Raw genomic sequence first — 22,162 nt, 5'->3', positions numbered from 1 at the left:
TTCTTTTATATTCATCTTTTATTGATAAGCATTTCTATGGCACTCATCATTATAGTATGTGAGCACCTACTCTGACACTAAGGTGAAGTACAGTCTCATGAACGCGTATAGCTACTCATTAAACACAAGCAATATCTTGTAAAAGGTTTAAAAGCTATTATGGACTTACCAGCTGTTGTATATACCGTATATTTTACAGAGGCAACTATCTCATTATTTTCTTTTGTGTCACACTGGAAAGCTACTGGATGGGTATCCCTGTGTACCTCCAGAATAGCCGAATCATTAGGAAGAATCAGTGATTGCTATCCATATTAAAAAACAAAGACAAAATGGATTTTTTTTCAAATAGCTTTATAAGGGGGAAATGATCTATATCAAATGGAAAACTGGTTATTCTACTCAAGCATTTCTCAATCAGTTCCATACCAGGATCTCTCCCTCACTATCCAAAACCCCATCACATCTAGGCAGAACCCCCCTCCTATTCACCAAAGGAGTAGGGCAGTGTGGTTATGACCCACTGACACTAGTTCACATCCTCCAGGTTGAGAACCCAAGTTCTAAGGTCAGGCCATACTGGGTCAGGCCAATAGTTCATCTAGACCGGTAACCTGTCTTATAACAGTGGCCAATGCCAATGAATGGAACAGGGCAATTATCAAGTGATCCATCCCGTCCTCCACTCCCAGCTTCTGGCAATCAGAGGCTAGGGACACTCAGAGCATGGGGTTGCATCCCTGAACATCATGGGTATTAGCTATAGAAGCACCTATCCTTCATGAACTTATCTAGTTCATTTTTGACCCCCATTACGGTTCTGATCTTTACAACTCTCTCTGGCAACGAGTTCCACAGGTTGACTGTGCGCTATGTGAAGAGGTATTTCCTTTTGTTTGTTTAAAACTTGCTACCTATTAATTTCATTGGGTGACTCCTGGTTTTCATCTTACGTGAAGGCATAAATAACACTTCCTTATCCACTTTCTCCATACCAGTCAAGATTTTATTGACCTCTACAATATCCCCTCTTAGTCATTTCTTTTCCAAGCTGAGAAGTCCCAGTCTTTTTAATCTCTCCTCATATGGAAACTGTTCCATACCCTTAATCATTTCTGTTGCCCTTCTCTGTACTGTCTTTGATTCTAATATATCTTTTTTGACATTGGTGCCCAGAACTGCACACAGTATACCAGGTGTGGGCGTATCATGGATTTCTATACTTTCACTATGATATTTTCTGTTTTATTATCTATCCCTTTCCTAATGATTCCTTACATTCTGTTCGCTTTTTTGACTGCCACTGCACATTGAGCAGATGTTTTCAGAGCACTATCCACAACGACTCCCAGATCTCTTTGTCGAGTGGTAACAGCTAATTTAGACCCTGTCATTTGTATGTATAGTTGGGATTATGTTTTCTAATGTGCATTACGTTTTGCATTTATTTACTCAAGTAAGAACAAAAAAGGTTACCTTCTAAAATACATTACAGAACTTATTGCTTACTTCAAATAAAGGAAAATTGGAGCTCTACAAAGTAGTGGGGCACACAAGCTCGTGCCATCTGACTGTCAAAGAAAAACTGAAAGATCTCATTTGTATTATGATAGCAAAGAAAAGAATTAAACCAGGAGTTTGTGTGAGATTGTTGAAGCAGCTGGTAAAAGTATTGAATACATCATTATCCTGCACAAGGTGAGGTTCAGTTGCTCACCTGATCTGGAATTAACATTTTCCAAAGATATGTAAATCGATTCTCTGGAGGTATAAAAATACATGGGATCTTCACAGTTGCAAGGCTTTCAGAAATTGGTCTACCCCCTGTGGAAGAAAATTTTAATAGATACATCTATAACACCTCTGTATGTACCATACATTTAATAATTTACCTAATCAAGGAATGTTATTTTGAAATTGTTCTTTCAATTAAAACCATTTAAAATATCTGCAGTTTGGCTTAATATTTAGAACTACATACATATCTACAAAATAGAAAATAAGTGCAGAAAATGTATTTTACAGCGACTTAAAATCAAACACACATCAGTACACAAATGAGTATTGAAATGTTACTAGATTGCCTAATGGAGTAATTGGAGAATGGAATGCAATCATTTCATTCCACTTCCACCGCACTCACACATAATAAGGATGTTTCCCTTGAATAAACACATTCACTCTAAATTCCTATATCATAAGATTCTACTTACATCCACAATCTACTGGTCCTCTGCACTCCTCTACACGAACAATACATTTTGTTTCACTTCCAGGGCACCCGTTAGTTAATATAACTTCTCGAATGCCAATACCTTTGCAAAAAATATTTAAAATATGTTTTAGTTTCCATTTCTTCTTTTTCTTCCAACATTTTTTGCCTTCTCCCTCTTTATATTGGATGCTAAACTAATTTATCTACCATACATTAGGAGAAACAGATCCTCTCAGAGCTTCTGCCAAGGCTATCCAATATTTGTGCTTAAGATTTGGCAGAGAACACTTACTTTTGCCCACTTTCATCACCTAAGGTCCTTTAAAACACACAGATCCTCAGAGTAACCATGTCACATTCTTAAAAAGTCCTTTTTAAACTCCTTTTAGAAGAATTCAAAATACAATTAAACTTTATATAGTATACTCCAGATTATCCAAAAAGCATGTGGGACACGGATTTTGTTTGGATAATCAAGAGGCAGGAGCAATTCAGGAACCAGTAGCAGGGTGGCCTCCCCTGACACTGAGGGCTCATCCTCCTTCTTCTCTTTGCAGTCTTGGCTGGGGTCTCTGTTCTGTCCCACTAGGACTACAGGTTCCCCACCCACCCATCTTACAGCTTGTGCCTGCAGGGATTGGGTATCACTGGGCCTGCAGCAGCAAAGGGACCTCTCTCTGCAGCACTGCTGTCACAGCCCCATTCACTCACTCCCCTGACAGTGGGGTTGCAGAGGACTCCCTGTGCTACCGCAGGAGTCATTCACCAGCAGAGTGGCCTCCCCTGTAGACAGAGCTAGTCCTACTATACCTCCTTATAGTCCTGGCTGGAGTCTCTGCTCTACGATATGCTTTGAGCAGGGGATTGGACTAGATGACCTCCTGAGGTTCCTTCAAACCCTGATATTCTATGATTCCATGAATCTCCACATTACTGAACCCCTTTCTTGTCCCCTGCTTAAGATACATGCTACAGAGAGCATGTATTTCCTGTATCTCATGCTGGGGGACAAGGAAGGGATTCAGATAACACAAAGGTTTGGAGAATAGGGTTTTGGATAAACAAAAATATACTGTATACTGCTAAAAAACAAAACAGTGAATCAAACATCAAAGCTGACTAGCAGTATTTATGAACATGGCCTTTCGGTGCCCAAGTCAGCGGGTGCTGGGAGCAGGTAGAGATAGCCTTCCCCTCTGACCCTGACCCTGCAGCGTACTGGGCACCTTTAATTCCAACTGATGTCAACGGGGATTGAGTGTGCTAAGCACCTCATAGGCTAGGATCCTCTTAGAAGGAGAGCCTTGAATCACTGAACAGGAACCAGAATTGGCTGGCTAAGGAACAACACTGACAGGCTCTGAAGTGAATCCCATTCAGACCTCCTCATTGTGACCCTCATAACTCCACCTAAGACCTGGAGGGTCCTACTGAAGATAAGGAGGGGAAGTAGGCAATCATAAATATTGAAGGTTAAGGGAAATGTCTATATAAAATTCAATTAAATAAAATGTATTTACTCTCAAACATCAGTATTTCAATGGGAACACTGCCTCATTTTAACCATTACAAATTCAAAACAAATGCTATATTTATTTTTGCCAAACAATGTGTACACAGTTCACTGAAATGACATAGGGTGTGGGGGTGGAGGGAATAGTATGTTTAGGCCCAGTAAACACTGAAGAAATTGCCATTATTCTAGCAGCATGTTGTTTACTAAACTGCAGGGGCATGGAAAAAGGGGAGTTAAAACTCTCCTGCAGTATGATAAATGGGAAATTGATTTGAATGCTGAATTAACCCCACTGATGTGAAGAATAATTTGTTGTGATGTATCTGCCTCCTTTAAATGTGTATGATACACACTGATAGATTTTAGAATATTTCACAGACGACATATAGCTCATGAAACAATACTTCAAGTGACAGAGTGAGACCACAACACTTACTGAAACTGTCACAAAACAGGATCATTCTCCACTGCTGAGAATGTCTCATCTCAAGGATGCACAGACAGAGGTGTAAATGACAATGAACTGACACTTTTATTAAAGACATTCCTCTTACTTTAGAGCTAGGGCTTTTTGTTGTCTGGGAAAACAGAAAGGGAGTGAGCAGAAAACCTATGATCATCAAACTGGCTTGTTTGAAAAAATCTGGATGCTGAGCGAACTGTGGTCACATTTAGTAGGAGAGAACATGCCTGTTTTAACTACCTGAATATTAAAACTGTGGCGCCCTATCAAAGTCAAAGAGTTGACTAAAAGAACCCCATCCTGAGACCTGCAGGCCATTTCAGTACCCCCTGCCTCTCCATTTTGACCAGTTTTGTCTTCTATTACCAGAAAACTTGTTTCCCTTTTCCCCTCTCTATTAGCAGCTGCCAACTCTGCAGAAGTTAATCTACTGCAATACCTGTAAAATGAAGTCTTATTTTAAAGAGTTATTCAAATTAACTTGGACGGAAACATGGTCATGTTGAATTAGAAAGATTAGAAACATGGAACTTGAAAAAATGCAAGTTAATAATATAGCTGGGAAAAATAATACAAAAAGTAAACATCAGTGGGAAGGAAAATACAAATGATGAAAGAGACCTAGAGGTAATAGTAGACAGAAAAATTAGACATAAATTTATTAGGACACAGCAGCAAAAAAAAACTAATCCAGAATTGACCAAAATATTAACAAGCATCATTATTATGAAGAAATAAGGCTTTGTGATCTCTCTATAAGGTGAGGTATTACCACGTCAGGAATATTGAATTCTGGCCACAACATTATCAGAAAGATATTGAGAAACTGGAGGCAGTTCAAACAGCAACAAAAATTACTGAGGGATGTAGGGATGAATTTAGAAGTAAAGATTAAGAGAGTTAAATGTGTATTGTTTGGCTGGATGGACTGGAGGGAGTACCTTTCAATCTGCCAACACCCAACTATTGGATCTAGTGTGTGACTGAAACCCAAAATGAGGGACACAAAATAATATCCAAATTCAAAATTATGGGGAACGGCCTTTAGTGTAAATAATCCTTCATCCAACCTCTAACTGATGATTATTTATTTAAGATTTAAATAACTGACATCAATAAAAGTGAAGGGACATCACATTTGTTGGGAACACAGGTAACTTTGGGACTAAACTGAGTTAAGTCCCTCAAGTGGAGGGACATCTGAGAGGTCCACTGAAGAGGTGTGCCGTGATAATAGTCTCTAATTATCTTAAGGCTGAAAGCATGAAAGAAAATGAGATTATTTAGGATGGCTCATAATGAGGGGAAGTGAGGTGTATAACCAGCAGTAAATGATTAAATTAAGAAAGGGAATAATTAAACTGAATGTCAGAAAAAAAGACTTATTGAGATCAAGATGTATTAGCATGTGGAATAGTTTCCCAAGGGCAGTAGTGGAAGCCTCATCATTTGCGACATTCAGAACTAGTCAGGAAAAAAATACTAGAGAATGTAACGTACGAAATAATACCATATTGGCTTGGGAACAGAGTAATTGATTTGAAAGCTGGTGGTTCCCCTCCTCCCTTCTTGTTCCCAGGTACTATGATACTATGAAAGACAGATTCTGTTCAAAACAAATTCAATACTATTTCTGAACCTTCTGCTAAATGGGTATTTTCTAAGCAATGCAGTGCCACTCCATTCCGGCCCCTATCACCACCCTAATACCACAGATGTGTTCTTTGCAACATGTCCTGTTTTCATCAGATGGGTGAAGCAAAAATTCTGAGATTCTGTGGCTGAATTTTCATCCTATCTTTCTCCAGGATACCTCTTTCTATTACATAGTTTATAATTTATATAAATGTGGAATACAGAATAGACTACTGCAGATGAGCAATTTTTTGATAGAGCTGGCAATACTGTATGTGGGAAGACATCTGTGAGATGCATCAGAAGATCTTTCATCTTCTGAACATCTCACAGATGTTCACAAATAGAGAAAATTGTTACTTTGGTGAAGGCAGCTCATGTGCCAATAAATGTAGGGAACTGGTTTAAAATAGGAGCTTGCAGGCTGTGAAATTAATAAAACAACAGATCTGACCTAAACTTCTAATGACAATCAGCTTGATTGTTTTTGTTAATTATAGTTATTGGAAATTGAAATCAATGAGAGGTGAAGGAGAGCAAGCAAATTACACCTGCTAAATTGCTACAGTTAGCACTTTTTTCCACCAAACAAATTACAATATGCTTTATTCATCTGCTTTCCTACTTACCACATGTAACTGTGCATACTCCAAATTCTACTTCCTTGGATACTGTAGCATTCAGACCTAAACACAAAGTCTGAAGTTACATTTCTAATACAATGACACCTGCTTGGAGGGTGTGTGGGGGAACGGGCAGAGGGATGGGGAGGAAATACCCAGTTACCAGGAAAGTCACTTCTTGAAGTCTTCCCTAGTCCTTTTCAGAAAACCAAGTGCAAATAACTAATATTTAAATCTTAATCTCATTTTTGAGAAAATATTCTTATTTCCTTATAAGTCAATCTACTATGTTAAATTAGTTTACTGCAGTAGTTCTCAAACTTTTGTATTGGTGACCCCTTTCACACAGCAAGCCTTTCAGTGCAACCCCCCTTATAAATTAAACACTTTTTTTATATTTAGCACTATTATAAATGCTGGAGGTAAAGCAGGGTTTGGGATGGAGGCTGACAGCTCGCAACCCCCTCTGCCCCCACATAATAAGCTGTGACCCCCTGAGGGGTCATGACCCCCCAGTTGGAGAATCACTGATTTACTGAATCACCTGAGAAATACAAAATATCTATGCACAATATAGGTCTTCCCTAAAAGAGTTAAGCAAAATTCTCTATAAACAATATTTCAATCAACTCATTTCCTAGTTCTTTCTGGCAAATGCAAGCCTTCCCACATGATTTTTTTCCTCATCACACTTTAAGGTCAGCTTTAGACAGCTAGCACAAGTGATGAATCAACCAGGTACAGTCTTTTAATTAACTATTGTGGTTTTAACCACTATGATTTGGCTTCTTCCATTTTTCTGGTACTTCTCAGACTACAAAATGGGTTTCGCAAAATATGCAGAAGCAAAAGGTTCACATCTCCATCTGGGATTCAAATATGGATGATATATTTTATTAATATTAGCATGAAAGTTGAATGTTTATAAGGATGCTAAGATAAAGTAACTGCTCAATAGAGGAATTAAACAACTTTATGCAGTGTCTTTAAAACAATTCATTAAACAGGCAATATGTCTTTTTAATCTTCTAAAATGCAAAGGGACAAAGAAGATTTATTTGGCTGTTTTTACAAGTCTACATAATCAGTGTATCCTACTCCAAATATGTTGTTATGATAATAAATACCATAAATGCAAAGTTTACTTTTTCTATTCCTCATTTTTTTGTTTTGGAATCTCTTTTACACAAAATGTTATGTTAATTCAGTAATACAAGTTTATATTTCTCCTCTTTTAAGCTGTTAAAACTTTACATAACATTTCTGTGGTTAAAAAATTAGTGGGTCCTTTCCACTAGCAGTCAGTGATACACAAATATAAAGTAGCCCTCCTTACTCTACAGTAAGGGATTAACACTACAGTTGGTAGTAGGCATAAATTGATATCAAACTCTTATAACCTCTTTTCCAACATTATTCATGAAACTTCACAATTCTACACTTGTGCTATTCCTAACTGTCACTATGACTTTGTGATTTATTTAAATATATAAGCTGTGCTAATCAGAACACTCTTTTAGTACATGTACAACAATATTTAAAGAATAATCACAATTTAGCTCATTATTATTAACTCTCTCAAACCAGAAAGGGAGGGGAAAAAATAGGTTCTGTCAGTATCAACTCATGCAAAATCATGTGAAAACAGAGAGATGGCCCATAACTTAAGACACCTTGCCTTCAGTGTCCACCTTCCCCGCCCTTCCCTCCCCCCCCACCGCCATTTAAATCTGTGAGATGTTAGCTCAAGAGCTTTGGCTAATCTCAACCACCACAGCACAATAGAAAGGGAGAGGAGATTTCCAAGATCCCATCTATAATACAAATGTAAATACGTTTAAATGTGGCTGTGATCAACCATATTATAACATGGTTTATTCTCGTTCATAGGGACAGAAAAAAAAGAAGTTAGAGAACTGGGAAAATTGGACGGCAGATCCTCGGCTGGTGTACATTATTGTCATAGTTCTATTGATTTCAATGGAGTCATGACAATTTACACTCGGTGAGGAACTGCCACAAGGGGTAAAAGACACGTGGCACACTTGCGGCTGGCCAGGTCAGCTGACTCAGGCTTGCAGGACTCAGGCTACAGGGCTAAAAATTGCTCTGTAGATGTTCAGGCTCTGGCTGGAGCCCAGGCTCTGGGCCCCTCCATCCTCACCCACAGTGTGAGCCAGAGTCAGCTGACTGGGGCCTGCTGCAGGTTTTTTACCCAAGGTCTCTACCCCAGAGTCTACGTATTACAGTCACCCAATCTAGAGATGACCAGATCTGGCAACTGTGGCAAGGTGTGGTCACATCTGAAAGGAGAGGTTGCAATCTCCCATCCAAATACAAATGAAAAAAAGGATTTTGGTCACTGCTACTACTTGATTTAAGAGCAGCCAGGGACCCAACAGATTCAGAGATTACTAACAAAAGGTGAGCAACCTTACTACCCAAAGCAAGCAAACTTCCTCTACCTATGGGGCAGATATCAACTATGCTATCCTCTCTGGAGGCTTCCCACGATCCAGTAGCATCATTATAAAACATAATATGACTCTTTTGTTGAAAACTTAAGCAAACTAAGCAGTCATGGGATAAGAGGGAAGGTCCTCTCGTGGATCAGTAACTGGTTAAAAGATAGGAAACAAAGGGTAGAAATAAATGGTCAGTTTTCAGAATGGAGAGAGGTAAACAGTGGGGTCCCCCAAGGATCTGTCCTGGGACCAGTACTGTTCCACATATTCATAAATTATCTGGAAAAGGCAATGAACAGAAATGTGGCAAAATCTGCAATGGTTACAAAATTATTCAAGATAGTGAAGTCCAAAACTGACTGTGAAGAGTTACAAAAGGATCTCACTAAACTGGGTGACTATGCAAGAAAATGGCAGATGAAATTCAATGCTGATAAATGCAAAGTAATTCACATCGGAAAACAATCCCAATTATACATACAAAATGATGGGTCTAAATTAGCTGTTACCACTCAAGACAGAGATTGTGGAGTCATAGTGGACAGTTTTCTGAAAACATCTGCTGAATGTGCAGCAGCAGTCAAAAAAGCGAACAGAATGTTAGGAACCATTAGAAAAGGGATAGATAATAAAACAGAAAATACCAGAACACCACTACAGAAACCCATGATACACCCACATCTTGAATACTGCCTGCAGTTCTGGTCACCCCATCTCAAAAAAGATATATTAGAATCGGAAAAGGTACGTAGAAGGGCAACAGAAAGGATTGGGGGACAAAACAGCTTCCATACAAGGAGAAATTTAAAAATTTGGGACTGTTCAATTTAGAAAAGAGATGACTAAGGGGGGATACAATAGAGGTCTATAAAATCATGAATGGTGTGGAGAAAGTGTATAGGGAAGTGTTATTTACTCCTTCACATAACACATCACACTGGAATTAGGGGTCATTAGATGAAATGAAAAAGCAGAAGGTTAAAAACAAAAATAGGAAGTATATCTTCACACAATACACAGTCAACCTGTGGAACTTGTTGCCATGGTCTGTTGTGAAGGCCAAAAGTATAACTGCGTTCAAAAAAGAATTAGATAAGCTCATGGGGGATAGGTTCATCAATAGCTATTAGTCAAGATAGTCAGGGATACAATCCTATGCTTCCCTAAACATTCAATTGCCAGAAGCTTGGACTGGACATTTGGAGATGGATCACTTGAAATTGCCATGTTCTGTTCATTCCCTCTGAAGCATCTGGCACTAGCCACTGTCTGAAGACAGGATACTGGGCTAGATGAACCTCTGGTCTGACTTGATATGGTCAGTCTTATGTTTTTAAATTTACAATAGTAATTTGTTCATAAGAGATGAATAACCCTGAATCAAAAAAAAGGATTTTTTTATTTTCAAATACTATTCCAACTAAACTTTTAAACATATTTAGACACTGAAAACTGATAGACTCTAAATTAGCATGCCAATCAGAAATAATTGTCAGTGGACTCAATCCTGATGTAAGTGAATTTGAAAAAAAACCAACAAAGAAAAACAAAAACAAATAACAAAATCTTTATGGGAAACAGGAGCAGACGCAATGATATATATTACTGTACATTTCACTGTTATGATGTAATCTCACCTCTTTTTTTACTTGCATTTCCTCCCTAGATTTTTTTAAACCAATCTAAAATTTGAGAAATCTCCCCAGAAAAAAACCCTATTGAGCCATACATTTATGTATGCCTTTTTCATTTTGCATCAGACACTGATAAAAAGGTATAGTATCCTCCCTATGCAAAGAGATTTATGTATATAACTTCCACTAGCATTAATCGGAGATATACATGTAAACCTCACACAAACTGAGATGAGCCTATGCTAAAATAAAATATATTTCACATTCCAGTTATAGGGCTGCAATTAGTACCAGCAAAGCACAGACATCTCAGGTTCTTCTCTACATTTGGAATCCTGGTAAAAACTATGCAGAGCAGAAACTGTTTCCATTATTCTCTTTTCATTACAAGTCACATCACAGGATGCACATAATACATTTTGATAAACACTTAAAAATCCTATTTGAGAATGTCAATAGAGGTTGTTCCAAGTCATGCCTGTGAAATGAACTAATAGAGAAAGTCCCTCATTCATGTTTTAAATGTTTTACCCTTATTGTGGCTTATTAGCAATATTTTCCACTATGCTGCATGAGGCCTGAACGTCCAGGGGGTAACCTCATCACTCTCATTTCTAGTTCCAGGACTGCTGGAACTCAGGTTTTGTAGTCAAAGCAGCTGGCTGCATTGATCCCTCATGATGCCTGATAGGCAATTTCTGTAATGACACTCTGAGTGGTTACATCTGAGCGGGGAAATGGGATAAACACAGTATGAAAAATGATGTCGTAGGGAAAAATAAGATAACCCTATTTGGACAAGGAGACAGATGAAATTCTGTAAAAGGAAAAGTCCACTTTCAGATGGCTGAAGGAAGGAATACAATTCATTATATAGTTGGCCTTGTGCCTAATGACACACTAGATGTGAACTTAGGTGTCTCATTGCTTAATGAACTAATAGACTGTGAGGGACATTACGTATACCCAACACGTTCCTTTAGCCCACCCTGTTCAGCTACAAGAATCACAAGTAAATCTAGAATTTTTAGAATTCCCCTTGCTCCCCCTTTAGGAGGGCCCCTTAGAAACTCTGTGACTTGATAAATCATGAATGAACAAGGACATCTTCCCACTGTTGGCATATGATATGAACCACTCTCCTGCTGTCCATGCACCAGGGGAGCCAAGCTCCTTCCTGGTGAAGGGAAAGGGGGCCAGGGAGCCTTTCTGCGCTTCCCCACTCCTAGCATGCTCAGGGAAATCCTGCTTAAGCTCAAAACCCAGGGACCATCCCTGCTGCATGACACCCCCTCCCGCTGCCTGGCATCCCACAGACACTCCCCCCTCACCCACTCTGACACCCCCTCCCCCCGCCTGGCACCCCACAGACACTCCCCCCTCACCCAGTCTGACACCCCCTCCCCCCGCCTGGCACCCCACACAAACTCCCCTCACCCAGTCTGACACCCCCTCCCCCCGCCTGGCACCCCACAGACACTCCCCCCTCATCCACTCTGACACCCCCTCCCCCCGCCTGGCACCCCACAGACACTCCCCCCTCACCCAATCTGACACCCCCTCCCCCCGCCTGGCACCCCACAGACACTCCCCCCTCGCCCACTCTGACACCCCCTCCCCCCGCCTGGCACCCCCCAGACACTCCCCCCTCGCCCACTCTGACACCCCCTCCCCCGCCTGGCACCCCCCAGACACTCCCCCCTCGCCCAGTCTGACACCCCCCTCCCCCCCGCCTGGCACCCCCCAGACACTCCCCCCCTCGCCCAGTCTGACACCCCCTCCCCCCCGCCTGGCACCCCACAGACACTCCCCCCTCGCCCACTCTGACACCCCCTCCCCCCGCCTGGCACCCCCCAGACACTCCCCCCTCGCCCACTCTGACACCCCCCTCCCCCCGCCTGGCACCCCCCAGACACTCCCCCCTCGCCCACTCTGACACCCCCTCCCCCCGCCTGGCACCCCCCAGACACTCCCCCCATCGCCCAGTCTGACACCCCCTCCCCCCGCCTGGCACCCCACAGACACTCCCCCCTCGCCCAGTCGGACACCCCCTCCCCCCGCCTGGCACCCCCCAGACACTCCCCCCCTCGCCCAGTCCGACACCCCCTCCCCCCGCCTGGCACCCCCCAGACACTCCCCCTCGCCCACTCCGACACCCCCTCCCCCCGCCTGGCACCCCCCAGACACTCCCCCCTCGCCCACTCCGACACCCCCTCCCCCCGCCTGGCACCCCCCAGACACCCCCCCTCGCCCACTCCGACACCCCCTCCCCCCGCCTGGCACCCCCCAGACACTCCCCCCTCGCCCACTGACACCCCCTCCCCCCGCCTGGCACCCCCCAGACACTCCCCCCTCGCCCACTCCGACACCCCCTCCCCCCGCCTGGCACCCCCCCAGACACTCCCCCCTCGCCCACTCCGACACCCCCTCCCCCCGCCTGGCACCCCCCAGACACTCCCCCCTCGCCCAATCTGACACCCCTCCCCCCGCCTGGCACCCCACAGACACTCCCCCTCCCCACTCCGACACACCCCCTCCCCCCCCTGGCACCCCACAGACACTCCCCCTCCCCCCTCCCCCCCTCCCCTGACACCCCCCCCCCCCCCCTGGCACCCCCCCAACCCCCCCCCCCCCTCACCCAGTCCGACACCCCTCCCCCCGCCTGGCACCCCCCCAGACACTCCCCCCTCGCCCACTCTGACACCCCCTCCCCCCGCCTGCACCCCCCAGACACTCCCCCCCTCAGCCCACATCCGACACACCCTCCCCCCGCCTGCACCCCCCAGACACTCCCCCCTCGCCCACGTCCGACACCCCCTCCCCCCGCCTGGCACCCCCCAGACACTCCCCCCTCGCCCACTCCGACACCCCCTCCCCCCGCCTGGCACCCCCCAGACACTCCCCCCTCGCCCAATCTGACACCCCCTCCCCCCGCCTGGCACCCCACAGACACTCCCCCTCGCCCACTCTGACACCCCCTCCCCCCGCCTGGCACCCCCCAGACACTCCCCCCTCGCCCACTCTGACACCCCCTCCCCCCGCCTGGCACCCCCCAGACACTCCCCCCTCACCCAGTCCGACACCCCCTCCCCCCGCCTGGCACCCCCCAGACACTCCCCCCTCACCCAGTCCGACACCCCCTCCCCCCGCCTGGCACCCCCCCAGACACTCCCCCCTCGCCCACTCCGACACCCCCCTCCCCCCCCCTGGCACCCCCCAGACACTCCCCCCTCGCCCACTCCGACACCCCCCCCCCCCCGCCTGGCACCCCCCAGACACTCCCCCCCTCGCCCAATCTGACACCCCCTCCCCCCGCCTGGCACCCCACAGACACTCCCCCCTCGCCCACTCTGACACCCCCTCCCCCCGCCTGGCACCCCCCAGACACTCCCCCCTCCCCCACTCTGACACCCCCTCCCCCCGCCTGGCACCCCCCAGACACTCCCCCCTCGCCCACTCCGACACCCCCTCCCCCGCCTGGCACCCCCCAGACACTCCCCCCTCGCCCACTCCGACCCCCCCTCCCCCCGCCTGGCACCCCACAGACACTCCCCCCTCGCCAACTCCGACACCCCCTCCCCCCCCTTGGCACCCCCCAGACACTCCCCCTCGCCCCTCTGACACCCCCTCCCCCCGCCTGGGCACCCCCCAGACACTCCCCCCTCTCCCACTCTGACACCCCCTCCCCCCGCCTGGCACCCCCCAGACACTCCCCCCTCGCCCACTCTACACCCCCCTCCCCCCGCCTGTCACCCCCCCGACACTCCCCCCTCGCCCTGACACCCCCTCCCCCCCCTGCCCCCCCAGACACTCCCCCCTCTCGCCCACTCCGACCCCCCCCCCCCGCCCCCCCTGCACCCCCCAGACACTCCCCCCTCGCCCACTCCGACACCCCCTCCCCCCGCCTGGCACCCCCCAGACACTCCCCCCCCCCTCGCCGCTCTGACAACCCCCCTCCCCCCGCCTGCACCCCACAGACCCTCCCCCCTCGCCCCCTACACACCCCCCTTCCCCCCCGCCTGCACCCCCCAACTCCCCCCTCGCCCAATCTGACACCCCCTCCCCCCGCCTGGCACCCCCCCGACACTCCCCCCGCCACTCCGACCCCCCTCCCCCGCCTGGACCCCCCATACACACCCTCCCCTCGCCCACTCTGACACCCCCTCCCCCCCGCCTGCACCCCACCCAACAACCCCCCCCTCGCCCACTTCCGACACCCCCCTCCCCCCGCCTGGCACCCCCACACTCCCCCCCTCGCCACTCCCTCTCCACCACCCCCCCCCTCCCCCCCCTGGCCCCCCCAGACACTCCCCCTCCGCCCACTCTGAACACCCCCTCCCCCCGCCTGGCACCCCCCAGACCTCCCCCCTCGCCCACATCCGACACCCCCTCCTCCCCCCCCGCTGGCACCCCCCAGACACCCCCCCTCGCCCACTCCCGACGACCCCCTCCCCCCCCTGGCCCCCCCAGACACTCCCCCCCTCGCCCACGTCCGACACCCCCTCCCCCCGCCTGGCACCCCCAGACACTCCCCCCTCCCTCGCCCATCCGACACCCCCTCCCCCCCCGCCTGGCACCCCCCAACACTCCCCCCTCGCCCACTATCCGACACCCCCTCCCCCCGCCTGGCACCCCCAGACCTCCCCCCTCGCCCACATTCCGACACCCCCTCCCCCCGCCTGCACCCCCCAACACCCCCCCTCGCCCCACTCCGACAGCCCCCTCCCCCCGCCTGCACCCCCCCTACACTCCCCCTCGCCCCACAATCCGACACCCCCTCCCCCCGCTGGCACCCCCCATACACTCCCCCCTCGCCCATCCGACACCCCCTCTCCCCCGCCTGGCACCCCCCCAGACACCCCCCCTCGCCCAATTCTGACACCACCCTCCCCCGCCTGGCACCCCCCAGACACTCCCCCCTCGCCCACTCCGACAACCCCCTCCCCCCGCCTGGCAACCCCCAGACACTCCCCCCCTCGCCCACTCCGACACCCCCTCCCCCCGCCTGGCACCCCCAGACACTCCCCCCTCGCCCAATCTGACACCCCCCCCTCCCCCCCCCTGGCACCCCCAGACCTCATCCCAGTCCCCCTCACCCAGTCTGACACCCCCTCCCCCCGCCTTGCCCCCCACAGACACTCCGCCCCTCGCCCACTCCCCACACCCACCCCCCCCTCCCCCCTGGCACCCCCCCCAGACCTCCCCCCCTCGCCAACTCCGACACCCCCTCTCCCCCGCCTGCACCCCCCAGACACCCCCCCTCGCCCACTCCGACACCCCCTCCCCCCGCCTGGCACCCCCCCGACACTCCCCCCATCCCCCCCGCCCACTCCGACCCCCCTCCCCCCGCCTGCACCACCCCAGAACTCCCCCCTCGCCCAATCTGACACCCCCCCCCCCCCCCGCCGCACCCACAGACACTCCCCCTCGCCCACCTCTGACACCCCCTCCCCCCGCCTGGCACCCCCAGACACTCCCCCCTCGCCCACTCTGACACCCCCTCCCCCCGCCTGGCACCCCCCAGACACTCCCCCCTCGCCCACTCCGACACCCCCTCCCCCCCGCCTGGCACCCCCCAGACACTCCCCCCTCGCCCACTCCGACACCCCCTCCCCCCGCCTGGCACCCCACAGCCTCCCCCCTCGCCAACTCCCGACACCCCCCCCCCCCGCCTGGCACCCCCCGACACCCCCCCTCGCCCACTCTGACACCCCCTCCCCCCGCCTGGCACCCCCAGACACTCCCCCCCCCTCGCCCACTCTGACACCCCCCTCCCCCCCGCCTGGCACCCCCCAGACACTCCCCCCTCGCCCACTGACACCCCCTCCCCCCGCCTGGCACCCCCCCAGACACTCCCCCCTCGCCCACTGACACCCCCCCTCCCCCCCGCCTGCACCCCCAGACAACACTCCCCCCCCTCGCCCACTCCGACCAACCCCGCCCCCCGCCCTGGCAACCCCCCAGACACTCCCCCCTCGCCCCTCCGACAACCCCCTCCCCCCGCCTGGCACCCCCCAAACCCCCCCCCTCGCCGACTCTGAACCCCCTCCCCCCCCTGTCACACCCCAGACACTCCCCCCTCGCCCCCTCCGACACCCCCTCCCCCCCGCCTTGCACACCCCAGACCTCCCCCCTCGCCCACTCTGACACCCCCTCCCCCCCGCCTGGCCCCCCCCAGACACTCCCCCCTCGCCCACTCCGACACCCCCGCCCCCCCCGCCTGGCACCCCCCAACCTCCCCCCTCGCCCCCTCTGACACCCCCTCCCCCCGCCTGGCACCCCACAGACACTCCCCCCCTCGCCCACTCCGACACCCCCTCCCCCCGCCTGGCACCCCCCAGACACTCCCCCCCTCGCCAACTCCGACACCCCCTCCCCCCGCCTGGCACCCCCCAGACACTCCCCCCCCTCGCCCCTCTGACACCCCCTCCCCCCGCCTGGCACCCCCCAGACACTCCCCCCTCGCCCACTCCGACACCCCCCTCCCCCCGCCTGGCACCCCCCAGACACTCCCCCCTCGCCCACTCCGACACCCCCTCCCCCCCGCCTGGCACCCCCCAGACACTCCCCCCCTCGCCCACTCCGACACCCCCTCCCCCCGCCTGGCACCCCCCAGACACTCCCCCCTCGCCCACTCCGACACCCCCTCCCCGCCTGGCACCCCCCAGACACTCCCCCCTCGCCCACTCCGACCCCCCCCCCCCCCCGCCTGGCACCCCACAGACACTCCCCCCTCGCCCACTCTGACACCCCCTCCCCCCCGCCTGGCACCCCCCCAGACACTCCCCCCTCGCCCACTCCGACACCCCCTCCCCCCGCCTGGCACCCCCCAGACACTCCCCCCTCGCCCACTCCGACACCCCCTCCCCCCGCCTGGCACCCCCCAGACACTCCCCCCTCGCCCACTCCGACACCCCTCCCCCCCCCCCCCCAGACACCCCCCACTCCCCCCGCCCATCTGACACCCCCCCCCCCCCGCCTGGCACCCCCCAGACACTCCCCCCTCGCCCACTCCGACCCCCTCCCCCCTCCTGGCACCCCCAGAACACTCCCCCCCCCTCGCCCACTCCGACACCCCCCCTCCCCCCGCCTGCACCCCCCAGACACTCCCCCCTCGCCCAATCTGACACCACCCTGACACCCCCTCCCCCCCTGGCACCCCCCCAGACACTCCCCCCCCACCCATTCGACACCCCCTCCCCCCGCCTGGCACCCCACGACACTCCCCCCTCGACCACATCCGACACCCCCTACCCCCCGCCCTGTCACCCCCCAGACACTCCCCCCTCGCCAATCTCCGCACCCCCCCTCCCCCCGCCTGGCACCCCCCCCAGACACTCCCCCCTCGCCCACTCCGACACCCCCGCCCCCCGCCTGGCACCCCGCTGCCCAGCCCACCCTGCAGGCACCCGTCGGTCCAGCCCCGCCCCTCACCCGGCTCTAACAGCTGCACTATCGGCTCCGCCGCGGCTTGCTCCAGGGCAGAGCCGCTGCCGTTCTTGGCGCTCACGGGCTGCTGGGCCAGCAGGCTCAGGAGCAGCCCCAGGCGCAGGGCGAGGCGCCCCGCGTCCCCGGCCGCCCGCAGCCCCATCCTCCGCCGCGCCCCGAGTGGCCGCCCCCGCGTCCTGAGCCCAGCGCCGAGCCGCCCCGGTGGAACCCGCCGCCGCAGCCCGGCAACCCCTGAGGCGTCACAAAGGCCCGGCTCAGCGTTCGGAGCTGCCGCCAAGCCGGGCGGGGGCGGGCTCCGCGCGCCCGCCTCTGCGTGATGGTGCCAGGAGACACCCCCCCTCCCCCACCACTCCACGGCGTGGCCCCCCCCCAGACGCTCTTTCCGTCCTCCATGTCTTCAGTCCCCGCTCCCACTCCCCTCCCTTGTTCTCCATCTGGCACCCCAAAAACATTCCCACCCTTCTCTGCCCCTGCCTCCTGGCTGGGCCCCCCCCCCACCAGACCCTCCTTCTCTGCCTCCTTCCCATTGCACCTCACCCACAGACATCCCTTTTCCATCTCACAGCCCCCCAGCAACGCCACCTTTGCTGCCCCTTCTCGCCAGGCAGCCACCCAGATCCGACGGCCATCTGACTGTCACAGCACCCGGAGCAGCCCTCCTTCTCAGTCCCCCCCTAACATGTAGGGGCCAAAAAGAAAAGGAGGACTTGTGGCACCTTAGAGACTAACAAATTTATTAGAGCATAAGCTTTCGTGAGCTACAGCTCACTTCATCGGATGCATTTGGTGGGAAAATGGTGCCACCTTTTCTTTTTGCGAATACGGACTAACACGGCTGCTACTCTGAAACCTGTCATTATGTAGGGGCCAGGCTCTACTCAGAGTTACAGATTCAGACTAACTTTCTCTGAAGTCACTGAGGATTTAAATTAGTCCAAATAAGAGAAGACTCTGGCCCATGATGCCTAAATACTAATTTGCATGTGCATCTGTGGCATCAATCCTGTATTTGTGTGCAGGGACCTCAAAGCCCTACTTTCTGAAAATGTGGACCACAAACTTTGTACTGCCTGAATGTTGAGGACACTCATTACAGATAGGCCTCAGTAACAAAATCTGTATATGGAATTGAACCCATAGAGCACTCCCCCAAACTTCAGGGGGGAAGAGAGTTTGGATTCAGTGTTCTGCTTCAGGCCTATTCCTCACAGAATTACTTACAATAGTATCTTACCTTTCAATAGCACCTGTCAACCCAAAGTAACCCAAAGCTCTTTACAAGCTATATACATGCAGCCCTGATGAAATGCAGTCACATCTGGGGTAGAAAGATGATTGATGATCTGTGCCTATCAAATCTGTTTTTGCTAGTATATGGTATACCTGACATAGTAGTATCAGTCAATGGAATACAGTTTAGTGGGAATGAGTTTAAGCATTTTGTAGTGAAGTACAGGTGTAGCCATATAACCACTAGTCTCCATTATCCCCAATCCAATGAGTTGGTGGGAAGCAGTATCAAAATAATAAAGCACCTACTGAAAAAAGCTGTGGAGTCAGACTGATCTGTATTTAGCACTGTTAAATTACAGAATAACATCAATGAAGCAGGGGTTGTAACCTGCTGAAATTTTGTTGGACAGAAAACAAGAACATCTGCACTGTTAGAAACTGATGTCAGTCTCTGGGGACTTGCAGCTGTATAGAGACAGATAAGGCCAAACAAAAAAAAAATCAATATGATTTGAGGTCCTGGCAGCTGCCACCACTTCATGAAAATGATGATGAGTGTCTCTATGTTGGGAAACAATGGTCGCAATCAATAGTGGGGTCACAAGAGGTAGGTTGCCCTGCAGTCATATGAGGTTTTCACCTTACGTGGATACATACTATGGTGACACCTTCTTCAAATCCCAAAAAGGAGGATGATACTGGGCATTGGACCTGCCTTTTTGCCCAAAGAGTCTCAGACAGGCAACAACTACAGCAGATTGAGATAACAGAGGCCCAGGACATAAAACAACCAGAAAAAGTGAGGCAAAAGGGCAGAAAAGGGCAACAAAAATTACTAGGGGTATGGAACGGCTTCCATATGAGGAGAGATTAATAAAACTGGGACTTTTCAGCTTGGAAAAGAGACGCCTAAGGGGAGATATGATTGAGGTCTATAAAATCATGACTGGCGTAGAGAAAGTATATAAGGAAGTGTTGTTTACTACTTCTCATAACGCAAGAAGTAAGGGTCACCAAATGAAATTAATAGGCAGCAGGTTTAAAACAAATAAAGGAAGTATTTCTTCACACTGTCAACCTGTGGATCTACTTGCCAGAGGATCTTCTGAAGGCCAAGACCGTAACAGGGTTTAAAAAAGAACTAGATAAATTCATGGAGGATAGGTCCATCAATGGCTATTAGCCAGGATGGGCAGGAATGGTGTCCCTAGCCTCTGTTTGCCAGAAACTGTGAATGAGCGACAGGGGATGGATCACTTGATGATTACCTGTTCTGTTCTTTCCCTCTGGAGCACCTGGCACTAGCCACTGTCGGAAGACAGGATACTGGGCTAGATGGATCTTTGGTCTGACCCAGTAGGGCCATTCTTATGTTCTTAAGTGGTTTGGCCACTTCCTGACAGCAGTAGTTCTGAGGTTCCAGGGGCGCACTGCAGGTCCAAATGAACATACAGGGCACCTCAATGACTAACTGAACGTTATTAGTAAGTTTAGTGATTAGATTAATTATAAGTATTTGTAACCGCATATTATATTAATGTTGATTCTTTAAGTGTTATTGTTAATAAGTTTTTGCTGGGAAAGAAAGATGTGGTGGTGTGGCCTGTGCCTTTAAGGACTGAGCTTTCCAGACATAGAGTCTGGACAAGGCACTGCCTGAAGTTCTTGTTGTTATGCACAGCCAGCTGAAATTAGACACAGAATAAAGCAGAGCTTTTACATGCTCTGTAAGCACTGAGAGACTACAGAACACCTCAGGACACAGTCCTAGTTCCATCCCCAACTCAATGGGAATTTTTCAGTTGACTTCAATGGGAGCAAGAACTGGCTGCTGGTCATTGGACTTCCTCTGCACGTACTTTACATATGTTACCATAGCTGAAGCTCAGACAGGTCAGTAGGCTTTAGCAGGAGAATTAAATGGAAATCTCCCTCAAGCCACTAAAAACGTGAGCTAAGCTTTTCTCAGCTGGAAATTGCTCTACTTATTTTACAGATCCTTAAGTAGTTAATGAACACACTGTTGGCAGCATTTCAGGAAAAAGTATCTGAGATTCAGCTCAGATTCCCTCTCATGGGAAACCGGTTCTGTTCCTTCTGCAGTTTACATTCAAATCCTAACATAGTCAGACCTGCCATGCATTTTTTTGTCTTATGTATGGTGGTTGTCATTTACAAAAATCAGAAGTCGGTACACTGTGGTATATGAGATACTACAGTTATTTCGCTGTAGTGAGAACAGGAAGAAAACATGGTATCCTGCCACCATATAGTAACTCTTGATAAGCAATGACTCTTTAATGGTGACCAATATATCATTAGCCTGCCCAAGACATCACAAAACCAAAAATACAAATTTGTTATTTCTGCACAGCAATAATCAGCACTATAGACAAAACTCAGGGAAACTTTTCAAATAGTAAAGCCCCATTCACGTGACTAAAACCAGCATGTAGTATCTCATCTGATGTGAAAAAATCAGGCACTGTCTTCTCTCCTGCTCTATTCTGACAGCTACCTGCTTGACCTTCCACAGATGGGTACAGTTTTTCTTAGCTGCTGCTTTTCTCCCATCCCTGCTTTCAGCTATCATTACCAGGAGCAGCCACAGCCATTTTTCTGGCCAGGGAGGAAAATGTTTTCGGTGCTCCCTGCCCACTTCCAGTAGACAAATAAACAAAAAAACCAAGAGCCAGACAATCAGTGGAGCGGGGCGGGGGGGGGGGGGGGAGGTGGGGGTGGTAGGGGGAAGAGCCAAGCAGCACTGTAATATGGTGCCCCCCTGGAAGTTGTGCCCAGGGCAACCACTCTGCTCACCTGCCCCTGGCCCTGGCCCTGCTTACTAGAGTAGCCATCACTGATCTTCCACAGCTCCTTCTTTACTGCTGGCACACTTCCTGTTTTGGTGGCTTTTGGTGGACATTAAGTG

General features: G+C 50.8%; 1 protein-coding gene across 1 annotated transcript in view; it reads right to left on the bottom strand.

Moving 5' to 3' along the window:
• The window catches only part of SPACA1 (sperm acrosome associated 1), a 34,039-nt gene extending 15,735 nt beyond the window's left edge, over nt 1-18,304 (bottom strand). Inside the window, exons 1-5 of the mRNA XM_038396796.2 lie at nt 17,986-18,304; nt 6,459-6,515; nt 2,214-2,315; nt 1,718-1,824; nt 170-305 (exon numbers count right to left, since the gene is read on the bottom strand). Of these exons, the coding sequence (XP_038252724.1) occupies nt 170-305; nt 1,718-1,824; nt 2,214-2,315; nt 6,459-6,515; nt 17,986-18,142 (559 nt within the window). The 5' untranslated portion in view covers nt 18,143-18,304. The remainder of the gene's footprint in view (nt 1-169; nt 306-1,717; nt 1,825-2,213; nt 2,316-6,458; nt 6,516-17,985) is intronic.
• Between the last annotated feature and the right edge of the window lie 3,858 nt (nt 18,305-22,162).

This window comes from Dermochelys coriacea, chromosome 3, assembly GCF_009764565.3.
Source record: "Dermochelys coriacea isolate rDerCor1 chromosome 3, rDerCor1.pri.v4, whole genome shotgun sequence".
In the NCBI taxonomy this organism is placed as follows: domain Eukaryota; kingdom Metazoa; phylum Chordata; order Testudines; family Dermochelyidae; genus Dermochelys; species Dermochelys coriacea.
Note: the sequence above shows the minus strand (reverse complement) of the source record. Positions and strands in the feature narration are given on the sequence as shown.